Raw genomic sequence first — 15,223 nt, 5'->3', positions numbered from 1 at the left:
GTCAAGTATATCAGAGAAAATTAGTGCACTAACTTAACAGTTAACATTACCATAATCTGCAAAACTGTGCAGATTATCGCTCCGTTGATCCCCGCTGAGCCGGCAGATGACAGGTCTGTCTCTGCACACATGGTGCAGAGACGGACCAGTCAGATCTCCACTCTCCTCTATGGGAGATCGGATGAAAACTAACCGTCTGTTCGTTTTCATCCTAACCAGTCCGCCAGATGGATACAAAATAGGATTTGCATCTGTCACATTTTAGCGGAGAGGATCGGATCGGGTATCAGCGGACATGTCACCACTGACATCCGACGCTCCATAGAGATACATGGAGCGCCCGTTCAGATCCGCCTAAAAAAACTGACAGGCGGATCTGAACGGTTCGCAGGTGTGAAAGGGGCCTAAAGCCTTGTACACACACTCGGTTTACTCGGCAAGAACCAGCAAGAAAACTGCTGGCAGAGCTTTCTTGCTGAGTAAACTGAGCGTGTGTACGAGGCTTTCAGGTTTCTCAACAAGAAAACTGCCCAGAATCTAGACGAGAAAAGTAGAGAACATGTTCTCTATTTTCTCGTCATGAGATTCTCTGCAGTTTTCCTGCCGAGAAACCCGAGAGTGTGTATACTTACCCGTCGCCGCGGAAACCCGCGCATGCTTGAAATGACTAGGCATAGGTTGGGTGCAGCAAGATGGCGGCGACAACATTGAATGTGACGAGCGCATGCTCATCGTACACGATAACGTCACTGCGTTCTTGCCTTTCAAAAGAACCGCGTTTCTTTTGAGAGTAGTGTTTGTACACTCGGGCGGCAAGAGATTCTTGCCAAGAATCTCGTCAGGAAAACCTTTTTTTTTCTGACAAGATTCTGGCGCATGTGTACAGGGCTTCACTCTTGTATCTTGCTAGAGCATACAGTCTATTGCCCCAACCACAACTTCTGTACAGGAACCAAACATCAATTTGCACCAAACAGAAAAGCATATCTGAAGTTGTTGTACTAACCTACCTATAGGACTTGAGGCTGCAATTTCTTCTTATAAACTTGCAATTAGACTGTCTCTAAATCGAGTAAAGCCCTTTACACACCGAGGGCAAAGCCAAGAACCCGGCAGGAAAACTGCCATGGAGCTTTGGCCAGGAATCCCGGCTTTGTGTATGCTCCATTGGCACTGCCTCACAGTGTTTCCCATAGGTAAATAGTAGATCTGGCGGGAAAAAAACACCGGGAATTCGGACGGGAAAATAGAGAACAGGTTCTCTATTTTCCTGCCGGGATTCCCGGATATTTTCCTGACGGGAAAACTGTGAGGAAGCATACACACGTCCAGTTTTCCCGGCCAAAAGCTCTCCTGCCAGTTTTCCTGCCAGGAAAAACGGTTGTGTGTACGAGGCTTCCGTCTTTAGATGTACAATAAATAATGAAAAATCTGCTTGTTATGCTGGGATTGCTGTACCATTGGCCTCGATACGACTCTCCCTGACTTGGGCACTGAGAAAAAACAAAACAAAAAACAAATTCCCTTTGTTTATGTAAAAGAGTTCTTGCCAAAGAGATCAAAGATTTTCCTATGCTTTTGCCTCTTCATTAAACCAAGTAGTATCCCTGCGGCAATAGCTAAACGCAGGAAGTCATTTTCAGTCAATCCAAACAGGATTAGGAGCTCACTGGATTTTTGAAATATCACGGGCATTGTTCCGTACATGCAGCATGTTTTAACGGACATAACATGGGGAAATGTGCATGTATTGCTGAGGCGTACAGATTTTTTTTTATGTTGTCCTAAGATATACTCCAAAAAGAAACAGAAGCATACACACTCCATGCAGGTGGTGTACTGTTTAGAAGTACCCTGACAAGGCAGGTTATGTTTCACATTGATTTCTTATTCAGTGATCCACCTGTTGATGTATTTAGCAGCATATTTAGCGGTCAAATGTCATTGAATCTGTCATTCCACTTCCAAAAAGCAATGAAGGCGTTGGTTTAAAAAAACCTTGAGATGGTATTATCCAAGGAGTTTTCTATCACTGCTTCTAAGAGGTATACAGCCAAGGATACGCTGTAGGCTACAGTGTAATTTGGCTGGTCTGTAAAAAAAAGTGTCATTGCGTAATCTTTGCAGAATATTATTCCTCTTCCTCGTTTTTTACCCCATAACAGATGTGACTGTAGTGACAAAATCTACAGTCAGGGCGAATGATTTTGAAAGCAGCGCCTCCAATTGTAATTTTAGGACCAGATGTTTTCTCCCCATCCAAGTCCATAAAAAAAAAAAGAATTCCTTCCAAATCATTTTCTTGTTTTTGTTCATTGGACAACACTTGGATCTCTCTTTCAGTTTCCAGTCATGCACTTGAAGCGATTTTTAAAGTAATACAACTCATGTTGGATACTTTTCGTAGTTTTAGGATAACGGAAATTCAAATATTCCTTATCTGATTGTGTTTGAGACCATGGAAGGTGGATTTTTGAAGCATGGTCTACAATGACGTCATCGCACGACCCTACGTGTAATTCTCCAAGTCCGTCTACAAAGAATTCTGCATAAAATAAAACAGACATAAATATACTTTTCTCTTAACAGAGTTACTAAAATAATTAATTCACTAGATAGGCAGGATGACTAACAGAAACAAACGATTGATAGATAAATACATTGTTTTGGGGGACTAATTTCCTTTACAGTATTGTTAAATGACGTCAAAAAGTTCCTGTCAGAGAGATTTACTAAAACTGGTGCACATCCGCCGCTATCCATTCCAATCCTTCCCGCAAAATCCAGATGGATAGTGTTTCTATTTTACATCCATTTGGCGGAATGGGTCGGATAGGATCAGATGAAAACAGACAGGAGGTTCCGTTCCCTCCCACTTTCCACAGTGGAGCACACAGAACCTGTTTTCCCCCGGATTCGGTGGTGTGATGACCTGCTGAGCAAGTGGAAGCGTCCGTATGGAAGGGGGCTCAGTAAATCTCCCCCATGTGTCTAAACTGGTCCCAGTGCTGTCAATCCAGAAAGCAATGGGCAGGGCTAGGTGTGGACAACTAAAAACTGACAGCCTACAGGCTTTTGAATCAGCAGTGCCAAACCCTTTGCAATGTCTCCTCATCACATTTTAATGCAGGCAGGCATATGGCCTATATGTGGGTGACAACACTGCTCTGAATTGAGGATCAGTGCAGCAGAATTGTCTCCTCATGCCAGGAAGCTATACAAGGTGGACTTTACTGGCAGGATCATCAGGCATTTGTGAGACTTTATAAGAGAACTAAGGGAACACTAAGTGCAGATCTATTTACATATAAAGCACTAATAAACCCTAATAAACCCAACATGTAATATATTGCAGCTTACCAGTCAGTAGATGTGGTGGCCGCATTATTTTCATTTTTTTTAGACTTTACCCCTCTGTAGTTTTCACCTGGTGATCTGGCAAGTAACACACCTCCTGTACTAAAGTGCCTCCATTCTGGATGAAGGAGCATAGCGGAACTTTTGGACAGCAGCATTGCCATTTTGGGAAAAGGGTTTTTTAGATGTACTAGCACTTTTAGATACACTAACAAATTGAAGGCAAAGACCTGGGATAAAGGTTTTACATAAATAAAAGCTGATCATTGTAAGAGCCGGTTCACACTACCGTGACCTGGGGGGCAACTTGTGTCGCCCCAAGTCGCGCGACTTGACAAATTACATGGAAGTGAATGAGAGCCATCTTAATGTACACTACTGAAGTCGCTCCGACTTCAGAAAAAGTTCTTGTACTTCTTCAAGGCGACTTCTAGGCGACCTGTACCCATTGATTTCAATGGGAGTCACCTCCAAGTTGGATCCCCTGTCTTAACTGAAGCAACTTTCCAGGAAGTGAAAATAGTTTTTCGAAAGGCAAACCCCTCCCTCCCACAGAGCAGATTATTATGTTATTGGCCACTGGCAAAGTCGCCTGTCCTGGAGTCGACTTGAAGTCACGTTGTAAGTCGCTCCAAGTAGCGATGAAGTTGCCTCCAAGTTGCCTTGTAAAGTCGTGCTGGAAGTTGTGTTGCCCCAGTGTGAACCATTGTCAACAATGTAAGAGCTACATTTAAAGGAAAGCTTGTTCTGTTGAAACACAACAGACTTCCTGCAGTAATCACCAGCTGAAAATAACAAAAAGAAAGCTAAGTAAAAATAATGCAGTCAAAACATCGAAGAAATGGTAAGCTGCAATTTAATAAATTTTTGCTTTTGGGTTTAAAGGCCAAGTTCACCTTTCTTGCTCGAGTGTGACAGCAGGTAGGGGATCTTCTCTCTGCACCCACTGTCTTCATCCAAAAACAGTGTGGCTGTTGCAGGGCTCCATCCACACAGCCCCATCATTCATTCACAGTTTCCTGGGAATGAACTGTCAGCCACCACGGATGACGGTTTGTAGTTCTGAATGGACTGTGAGGGCACTGATGAGCGCTCTCATACTACATTCACAAGCCCTGCAGCTTGTTAACAGTCAGCCCGTATTGGAGGTACAGACAAAAAGCTGCAGGGCTTGTCTGCAGAAGCCTGACATTGCACCCCCAATCCACTGATCACAGGGGCAATGCTTTCCAGGCTTCTGCAGGAAAAAATAATAAATGTACATTTTTTTCTGCAAAAATATGTGCATTCATAATTTTTTCTTGAGGCTGGGTTCACACCTCCAATAGATAAGGCTACGGATCAGGGCCCAATTATTGTCTGAATTCGGCTCTAAAACCAAGCCAAAGACGCACAGCATTCCTGTGCAAGCCGCTCTGCAGCCGCAACGGAAATATGCGAACTGGCTCCATAGAGAGCCGGTCACAATCTCCTGCTATGCGAATTGGATGTGGGGAAGCCGCATCCAATTCGCATAGGTGGGAACCCAGCATAAAAAGGTGAACTTATCCTTTACTACCACTTTAAATCCGTAGTAAAGTCAGACTAGTAAGCTAAAAAATAGGTCCCCCGAGAGTTTAGGTCAAAATATACTAGTATGCACTGCATACTAGTACATTATGACAGAATTCCCTGCAGACTGGGGCCCTCCAGCGCATTGCTGTCAACGCTCCCTGGCGCTTCCATCTTCGCCCGGTCTTCCACCCAGGTTCAGAATTTTCGGCCGCTTGAAAGGCTCGGGCAGCGATGACATCACCCCCACGCATGCAAGTGGGAGTCACATCGCTGCTGCATGCAGAGAGGGCAATAAATGTGATCTGAGCTGCTCATGTGCAGCTCAGATCACATTATGAACTGACAGGCAGGGGGGAGATTTATGAGAGAAGAGACCTTCCCGTCAGCATTTTTTTTATTTCTTAAGTTTACTACTACTTTAACCCTTTCACTGCCAAGTCCATATGCACCTACAAAAGTGCCCACAGGTGGCCAAGTCATTACGGTGATAAGCTTATACCAGAATTGTTCAGAAGACTCTGCTGAACAATTTTATAACTCTGATCAGCGGATTACAACCCACTGATTAGTTTCTTTTTTTTTTTTTTTTATCAGATACTTTTTTATTGAAAATTTTTCAAGACATACATATAAAAAGACATACACAAACATTTTTCTACCCTTTACCCCCCACCCCCTTTTTCCCCCCTCCCCCCTCCAAAAACCCTTCCCAATATATTACAAAACTTATTTCAGATATCAGGAAAACAGAAGAAAAACATTACACCATATTTATATTCTTCTACTCTATGTGTCATAAATTCAATCTATCCAGGGGCATTACTATTATATTGTTACTGTTATCTCTTTAGGGGTCCACCACCATACACCCTATCTCTCTTGATAGTCTTTTTAAGGACATTATTAGCTATCCCTTTCTCTTTTACCTATTGCCATCTAGCTAGGTAGAGTAGTCACTGCGGCTCTATCTCCATAGATCCCGCTTTGTACAAGCCGTAGTGGTGCCAGTCCTTGAGTACCTAACCAGGGCTCCCATATGTTCTCAAACTTCCCTGGATTACCCCGATGCTTATACGCAAGTTGTTCCCTAACAAGAGAGTCATTTACCGCCGTGATCCATTCTATGTGTGTGGGGGCTGCTACAGACAGCCACCTTCTAGCAATGAGTTTCCTAGCGAGAAATAAAACCCTTATGATAGCGGTAGAGGTACATGACCCGTACCGCTCTTCATCTAACCACCCCAACAGACAAATTTTCGGATCAGTAGGCAATTGAAGGTTCCATATGCTTTTTATAGTGGTCACTACCGCTGCCCAATAGCGCTGTAGCTTTGGGCACCTCCACAGCATGTGAACAAGTGTCCCATTATCCACCAAACAGCGGGGGCAGAATGGGTCATCTCTTCTATGCCATTTATACAGATTTTCCGGTGTACGATATGTACGATGAATAATAAAAAGCTGTGTAAGCTTCTGAGTTGATGACAATGATACCTTGAGAACGTTACCCAATATTACTTTCCACTCCTCATCGGAGAGTTGTCCTATATCGTCTCCCCAACCATCTCTACATCTCAAGGTCATTGCCCCAGAGACGTGATCAAGTAAAGAGCCATACACAGACGAAATTTGTCCTTTCCTAGAGGAAGCCATAGTTAGTTTCATAAGTACTACCGGTCTGGTGGGCTCCCATATGGAGATTTTGGCCTGCGCCGAGATAGCATGTCGTAATTGTAAATATTGAAAGAAAGACGTGTTTGGCAGCTCAAATTCCGCACGCAGGGATTGAAAGTCCCTAAATATACCTTCACAGTATAGTTGTGAGATATACCTTATCCCCCGTATTTCCCAATTGAAAAAGTTTTTTAGCTTATTAAGTTCTAAATAGTTACTGTTCTTCCATATATGTGACCATTTAGTGTATCCAGTGTATTGCAAATGCTGTATAATTTTGTTCCATACCTTATCTATAAGTATAATGGTAGGGCACTGGTTCCTAGCACCCAGTTCCCCCGCCTCTATACATTCCACCAGGTTATTCCCTATTACCTGGGTACTTACTATATTTCTAATAGGGTCTAAGTACTCTGGATATAACCATCCTGTCAAATGTTGTAGCTGTGCAGCCAAGAAATAAAAGAATGGGTTCGGTACCGCTAGCCCTCCCAAGTCCTTCATCTCCTGTAGAGTTTCCAGTTTAATTCTAGGGACTTGTTTCCTCCATATTAATGCCCGGTATATGGTGTTACATCTTTTAAATACATACATAGGGATCCAGATGGGAGCATTATGGAGCACATAAAGTAGTTGGGGGTTCCAGATCATCTTGATCAAGTTAAAGCGTCCAACCACAGACAGCGGCAGCTTGATCCAACTAGTTGTTTTTTCTTGAAAATTTTTTAGGATCGGTTCCACATTCAACTTACTATATTGTTCTAAATTGGGATGGACCATAATACCTAAGTATTTAAATTTGTCCACCACTTTAATCTAGTCCGCACTCTGCGGCAATGTTCCCTGAAGTGGATCCAGTGGGAGGAGAGTAGATTTATCCCAATTAATTGTAAACCCGGAAAATATTCCAAAGGTATGAACCAGTTCCATAAGGTGAACCAGAGACCCATTTGTGTCCCCCAAAAACAGCAATGCATCATCTGCATATAGTGCCAGTTTGTCTTCTAATACTCCCCGCCTAAAACCTTGTATATTTGGGGTCCCCCTTATAGCCGCCGCCAGAGGCTCTATGGCCAGGGCAAAAAGAAGGGGAGAGAGGGGACAACCCTGTCTCGTTCCCCTATATAACTCAAATGAAGGTGAGAGGGTGTTGTTTATCCGCATGCACGCCTTTGGTGTTTTATACAATAGTTTAATCCAAGAAATTATTCCCTCACCCAAGTTAAACTTCTCCAATACTTTCCACAGGTATTCCCATTCCACGCTATCGAAAGCCTTAGCGGCACCTAATGAGAGTATAGCTCTATTACCCTGATTGTCAGTGGGGATCTGCATATTAAGAAAGAGTCGTCTCAGATTATTTGCCGTGGATCTATTTGGTATGAAGCCGGACTGGTCCGGGTGAACTAATGTTGTTACCACCGCCGAAAGTCGTGTAGCAATTACCTTGGTAAGAAGTTTTAAGTCCGTATTCAGCAATGAAATAGGTCTATAAGAATCTGGATTATTCGGTTCCTGCCCTGGTTTCAATATTACTACCACTACAGCTTCGTACATAGATCCAGGCAAGGAGTCTGAGTCAAATGCATTTTTAAGCATATGGAGTAGCTCCGGTAGGAGCACTCCCCCAAACTTTTTATAAAATTCAATTGGTATTCCATCACTACCCGGGGCTTTTGAGTTTGGAAAAGTGGCCAACGCTGTCTGGAGTTCTTCAAGAGTGAGAGGTGCATTAAGATGCTCCCTATCCGTCTCCTCAAGTTGGGGAAGTGTGATAGACTCCAGAAAGCATGTCAAATCCTCTACTGGGTATGTCACCTTAGAGGAGTATAGGTCTTTATAGAAGGAATAAAATTCCTTCAGTATAGAAGGCGTATCTGTGACGGTCACTTGCGTTGATGTCGTGATACTATGGACCACTTGAGATGGCTGCTGCGACCTAGCTATCATTGCCAGCATATGGCCAGTTTTTTCCCCCTCCTCAAAATAATTTTGGGAAGTAAAAAATATTTTATTATCAGCTTGCTGCAGATGAATAGTGCGATATAGTTTGTGCGTCTATCCACTTCCTCCCCCGTTCGGGAGTGGGGTCCAATAAGTAGCTCTCCTCTGCTTTCTCCACCACCCTCTCAGCATCCCTGGCCCACTGTCTATTTCTCGTTTTAATATAACTAATTTCTTTTATACACATCCCCCTAATAAAGGCTTTTAGCGTGTCCCATACAACTCCAGGCGCAGCTGACAATTTATTATCATCCAAAAAATATTGGATCTGCATCCGCATGCTCTCTACATCAGTGAATAATTGAAGCCATAAAGGGTTCATCTTCCAATGCATAGGGAGACATATTGTATGGAGATCCAAGGAAAGTTGCAGCGGGGAGTGGTCAGATAGACCCCTAGCCAAGTATGTCACCACTGGGTCCAAGGGGAGCGTTAGGTCATTGCCCAAAGCAAAATCTATGCGAGACAGCATGGAATGGGTCAGGGAATGGCAAGAAAACTGGGCCTGAGAAGGAAATTTGCATCTCCACAAATCTATCAGTCCCAACTCAGTCACAAATCTAGCTAGCGGGGTATATACCCTTGGGCCCTAAGAAGAATTTTTTTTATGTATGTCCAAAGAGATATCCATTGCACTATTAAAGTCCCCCAGAACATATACGGGGAGCTGGGGATGTTTAAGCAGGAACCTAGCCAGACATTGCAATACTATCAACGTAAAGGGTGGCGGTATATATATATATATATTAGCAATAACACATATATGGGAATCCCATTTCCCCTTTAGGAAAATAAACCTACCCTCAGAATCTACAAGCACATCCTGCTCAATAAATGCAGTGGTTCTAGAAAACAATATACTAACCCCCCTGGAGTATCTAGTGTGAAACGAATGATACTGCACAGGGTATTTAGACATATATAACAATCGAGCAGTATCATCCGTAAGATGAGATTCCTGTAAACATATAACGGTGGGTTATTGTTGTGCAAAAAAAGAAAATAAAGCAGTCCTTTTTCTGGAGTCATGCAAACCCCTGACATTCCAGGATAGGATAGTTTCTACCTGCCTACCTATAGAAAAAAATCCATTATTTTATATACATAGCTTCTTAGACTCTATTTTTAGCGTTCTATTCTGCTTTCTGCGTTGATTAATTTATGTCCTTAGACATTCTATTAGAGCACCCAAGTACCATCCATGACCCCCCAAAAAACATGTATCAAAAACAAAAATTTGTTATCACACCAAACTTTAAATTTTCCTATTACTACTGTTTAGTGTACTTGTGTCCATCTCTATACTCTGTAACATCTGTGCTTATTCTTTTTAAATATATTATCTGTGTTAGTTTCCCCTTTACTGTAATTTGTGTCATTTGTAGCATTTGTATATGTGCATATTCTCTCCCCTGTGTAATCGAATCTTTCCGTTTCCCAAAGTGTATCACATTAAAGTGTTCCCCCCTCCTTCTACTCTCCCTCCCTTCTCCCTTTCCCTCCCTCCTCCCCCCTAGGTAATCCCTATGGGCCTTTTTTGTGATCGGTTCATCCACACTCACCCTCCCCTCCCCGCCCCAACACCCCCTCCCTCCCAATCTCAACGCATTACACTTCCCTTCTCGTTCTAACCAACCCCTTAAACTACATGTGTCTCCCATTATCCATCCCTTCTAAAGTGCTTATTATTATTCCTTGAATTCCCTATTTCTACTTCTCTAAAACTACATATCCCGTAATTTTGGTACTAATTGGTCCTTCTTATCCTCCAACCATCTCATCGCATCCTCTGCAGATTCAAAAAAGAAGATCCTATCCAGTGCGGCCACTCGCACTCGGCGTATGTTAAATTAAACTTTTGCATTCTATGTTTAACTTCAATAAAGCTAGCCCTCCGCTTCTGTAGGAGGGGTGAAAAGTCTGGGTATAGTGAAACCTTCGATCCTTCCCATGTAACACTCCCCATCTCTCTACTTTTTCTGAGTAGCATTACTTTGTCCTTGAAGTTCAAGAGTTTCATCAAAATTGATTGTGGTCTCCCTCCTGGTGGGGGGGGGGGGGGGGGGGGTTTAGCAGGAACTCTATGCGCCCTTTCTATAGAGAACTGTGGCGAAAAAGCTTCTCTTCCGAATAACTTTGAGAACCAATTTTCCAGGAACTGTGTTGGATTAGTCCCTTCACATTTTTCCGGTAGTCCCACCAATCTCACTGATTAGTTATTAACCCCTAATGTGACTGCCTCCCTGTCCCCAGCCTCTATACCCCTGCCACACTCTTCAATCTGAAACTGCCCCCCACTCTCTTCACCTAAACCCTTCAACCACCCAGCATTAATTACCCCCCCTCCACCCGATCTGACCCCCCCCCTGCAAACTCGCTCCCACAGCCACCATCATTAGCCAAAATCCCTCCTCTTCCACTCCCGTCAGCTTCAGGTGCTGCATGGGACCTGGGGGGGACCAGATGTTAGATCACCCCCTAACTGCCCCCCACCCCCGATCCATGGAGCTTGGAGATCGGGGGGGGGAGTGGTGCAGGTGGGGGTGAAGTAGGGGCTTGGGGGGGTTTATCAAACATGTGTTTACTAAGATCCCCCAGTAAAAGAGAGGGCACATGCAGCGATCACTGCTGTGTGCCCACTGACACTGACTACTGATATATTATAACCGCGAGTGTTACAATGTATCACTTTGTCATTTTCTGAATGAATGGAATCTCTATACAATTCTCATTCTTTCAAGTAAAGTAATACAGCGGAAGGGACTATCTTCAGTCCCTTTCTCTGTCTCAAAAAAAGAGATATTGGGGTCTGTTTAGACCTCTGATATCTCATCAAAGCCCCCCCCCCCCCCCAAAAAAAGAAAAAAAAATCTTACTGTAAATAAAAATGTAAAAACAAAACTGACAGTCCATTTATCGTCACCACCAAAACACAGTGGCATTTACCATAAGTGGAGAGTGCAAAATGTGATGCAGCTGTGCATAATAGCCAATCGGCTGTTTACTTCAACTTGTTCAATGAAGCTTTGACAAAAAAACAAAAACCTTGAAGCTGATTTCTATGCAGAGTTGCATCAGGTTTTGCACTCTCCAGTTTTAGTAACTCAACCCCCATGTGACAGTGAAGGAGTGGAACTGAGATAAAGTTGATAATTTCATACCAGGAGTCCCCTAACAAGGACCTTTATGGGAGCATCAATCTTTATAAAGATTGAAAGCACTTTTTGAAATGACATTAACATGTTAAGCTTGTGATTTTTTAACTGGTCTAGATCTACTGCAGCACCTTCACATTGGCATAGAATATTTCCCAATGCATACGCATGAATTACTGGTTAAAGTATGTAACAAGGAGGCACTCATTGTACAGTGCCTTGAAAAAAGTATTCATAGCCCTTGAAATTTTCCACATTTTGCCATGTTACAACCAAAAACATAAATGTATTTTATTGGAATTATATATGATAGACCAACACAAAGTGGCAAATAAGTGTGAAGTAGAAGGAAAATGATAAATGGTTTTCAATTTTTTTTTTTTACAAATAAATATGTGAAAAGTGTGGTGTGCATTTATATTCAGCCCCCCTGAATAATTTCTAGAACCACCTTTCGCTGCAATTACAGCTACAAGTCTTTTTGGGGATGTCTCTGCCAGCTTTGCACATCTAGAGAGTGAAATGTTTGCCCATTCTTCTTTGAAGATAGCTCAAGCTGTCAGATTGGATGGAGAGCGTCTGAACAGCAAATTTTCTTTACACAGATTCTCAATTGGATTTAGGTCTGGACTTTGACTGGACCATTCTAACACATGAATATGCTTTGATCTAAACCATTCCATTCTAGCTCTGGCTGTATGTTTAGGGTCGTTTTCCTGCTGGAAGGTGAACCTCTGCTCCAGTCTCAAGTCTCTTGCAGACTCTAACGCCGCGTACACACGATCATTTTTCAGCATGAAAAAAAAAAAACTTAGTTTTTCAGCATGTCCAAAAAACGAAGTTTTCTCAACTTCATCATTAAAACGACGTTGCCCACAACACGTACGACGGCACTATAGAGCAGTGTTTCTCAACTCCAGTCCTCGGGGCGCACCAACAGGTCTTGTTTTCAGGCTTTCCATTATTGTGCACAGGTGATTTTATCAGTTTCACTGCCTTAGTAATTACCACAGCAGTTTGATCTGAGGGAAATCCTGAAAACATGACCTGTTGGTGCGCCCCGAGGACTGGAGTTGAGAAACACTGCTATAGAGGGTAAGTTCCATTCGCCTTTGGGCTGCTTTCCGTGTTAGTAAAAGACGATTTGCACTTTTCTGTCTGTTACAGCGTGATTACTCCATTATGAACGGTAGTTTTACCAGAACGAGCGCTCCCGTCTCATAACTTGCTTCTGAGCATGTGTGGGTTTTTTACGTAGTTTTAGCCCACACACGATCATTTTTTACAACCCGAAAAACGACATCGTTTAAAACGATGTTAAAAAATGCAGCATGTTCGAATTTTTTTTTTTTCGTTTTTCAGAACCTGAAAAATGATGTGTAGCCCACACACGATCATTTTAAATGACGTTTTTGAAAAACGTTTTTTTCATGCCGAAAAATGATTGTGTGTATGCGGCATAAAAGGTTTTCTTCTAAGATTGTGCTGTATTTGGCTCCAACCATTCCCATAAACTCTGGCCAGCTTCCCTGTCCCTGCATAAGAAAAGCATCTCAACAACATGATGCCACCACCATTTTTCACAGTGGGGATGGCTTGTTCAGGGTAATGTGTAGTTTTAGTGTAGATGTAGCTTCTTGCTTTTAGGCCATAAAGTTCAATTTTGGTCTCATCTAACCAGCGCACTTTCTTCCACATGTTTGTTGTGTCCGAGACTTCTTATGGCTTTCATTCAACAATGGCTTTCTTCTTACCACTCTTCCATAAAGGCCACATTTGTGGAGAGCACGACTAATAGTTGTCCTGAGGACAGATTCTCCCACCTGAGCTGTGGATCTCTGCAGCTCTTCCAGAGTTACCATGGGTCTCTTGGCTGCTTCTCTGATTAATGCTCTCCTTGTCCAGCTTGTCAGTTTAGGCGGACGGCCATGTCTTGGTAGGATTTCAGTTGTGTCATACTCTTTTCATTTTCGGATGATGCATTGAACAGAGCTCCGTGGGATGTTCAAAGCTTGGGAGATTTTTTTTATAACCTGACCCTGCTTTAAACTTCTCTACAACTTTATCCCTGACCTGTCTGGTGTGTTCCTTGGCCTTCATGATGCTGCTTGTTCACTAAGGTTCTCTAACAAACCTCTGAGGAGTTCACAGAACAGCTATATTTATACTGAGATTAAATTACACGCAGGTAACTCTATTTACTAATTCAGTGACTTCTGAAGGCAATTGGTTCCAGTAGATTTTAGTTAGGGGTATCAGAGTAAAGGGGGGTGAATACAAATGCACACCACGCTTTTCAGATATTTATTTGTAAAAAAAAGTGTAAAAGACATTTAGAATTTTCCTTCCACGTCACAATAATGTGCCACTTTGCATTGGTCTATCATATAAAATCTCAATAAAATACATTTATGTTTTTGGCTGCAACATAACATGTGAAAAATTTCAAGGGGTGTGAATACTTTTTCAAGGCACTGTATGCTAGTAACTAGGCAACTACTCTGCTAGAACGCTTGAACAAGACCCAATACTTTGTTTTTAGTGTATATGTGTGGTGTGCCCATGTGAATGAGAACTTCATTTGTTGGTTGCCTATTAACTGAGGTACTTCATCTTACCTAAATGAGCAACTCTTGACAATCGTGGGTCAAAACCAGCTTTCCTCAATTTTTCTGTTCGCCCCAAGAAGAAGTTCACTACTCCATCAACCACGACACAGTTGGGGAACCCCTCAATGACATGGTGATAACCCTGAATTGTCTTAAGGCAGTCACCTTCTTTGCCACCTGGTTCGATATTAATCTTCTGTCGATATGTTTGACTATATCCTGTAATTTCCCTCACAGCACCACCAACCTGGTAGAGGAAAGAGTGACAGCAAGGATTAGAGTTCAGAGTAACCATTTACATGTTATATTTCCTTCTAGATTACAAAACAAAAGCATACATATAATTGCTTGCTATAGGCAGCACAAACATGTTTCTCAAGTTATCAAACATGATGCTGATACTGCCCCTGGCTAATATTCATCCATCACAAAACTCTTGGCAAACATATTAGAATAAATTAGGTAAACTGGCTTTGTGTGTAAAGGCATACCGTATATCCAAAACTCTAATTTCACTATAATCTTCTTAAAAATATATATTGATTGTACCAATATATCAACATAAGGCATGCAAAGTATTAAGGCTACTCACTATATCCAGGCTTGTCTTCTCTAGAACTTCAACCAGTTTTTCGATCTTGGTGCGAGAACAAAATATAAAATCATCATCAACCCACAAGACGTACTTTGTGGACACTTGGGAGATGGCCAGATTTCTGCCAGCAAACCAACCCTTGAAACAATAAAAAATGAATATAAGAATGCTGTTATTCTGAAGAAATCTGATTTCCATTAAAGATACATTCTAAAATAATAAAAACGTAGGTGTAAGCAAACGACTTAAAAGAGTTTGGGATTTCGAAAAAATTA

At 42.3% G+C, this 15,223-nt stretch overlaps 1 protein-coding gene across 2 annotated transcripts in view; it reads right to left on the bottom strand.

The window, feature by feature from the left end:
* Positions 1-1,409: 1,409 nt before the first annotated feature.
* The window catches only part of B4GALNT1 (beta-1,4-N-acetyl-galactosaminyltransferase 1), a 234,513-nt gene continuing 220,699 nt past the window's right edge, over positions 1,410-15,223 (bottom strand). For both annotated transcript variants that reach the window (XM_040340886.1, XM_040340887.1), the window contains 3 exons: positions 14,946-15,086; positions 14,363-14,600; positions 1,410-2,545 (listed from right to left, as the gene is read on the bottom strand). In XM_040340886.1, the coding sequence (XP_040196820.1) occupies positions 2,340-2,545; positions 14,363-14,600; positions 14,946-15,086 (585 nt within the window). In that variant the 3' untranslated portion in view covers positions 1,410-2,339. The remainder of the gene's footprint in view (positions 2,546-14,362; positions 14,601-14,945; positions 15,087-15,223) is intronic.

Source organism: Rana temporaria, chromosome 2, assembly GCF_905171775.1.
Source record: "Rana temporaria chromosome 2, aRanTem1.1, whole genome shotgun sequence".
Lineage (NCBI taxonomy): Eukaryota > Metazoa > Chordata > Amphibia > Anura > Ranidae > Rana > Rana temporaria.
This window is presented reverse-complemented; position numbering and strand designations above follow the sequence as displayed.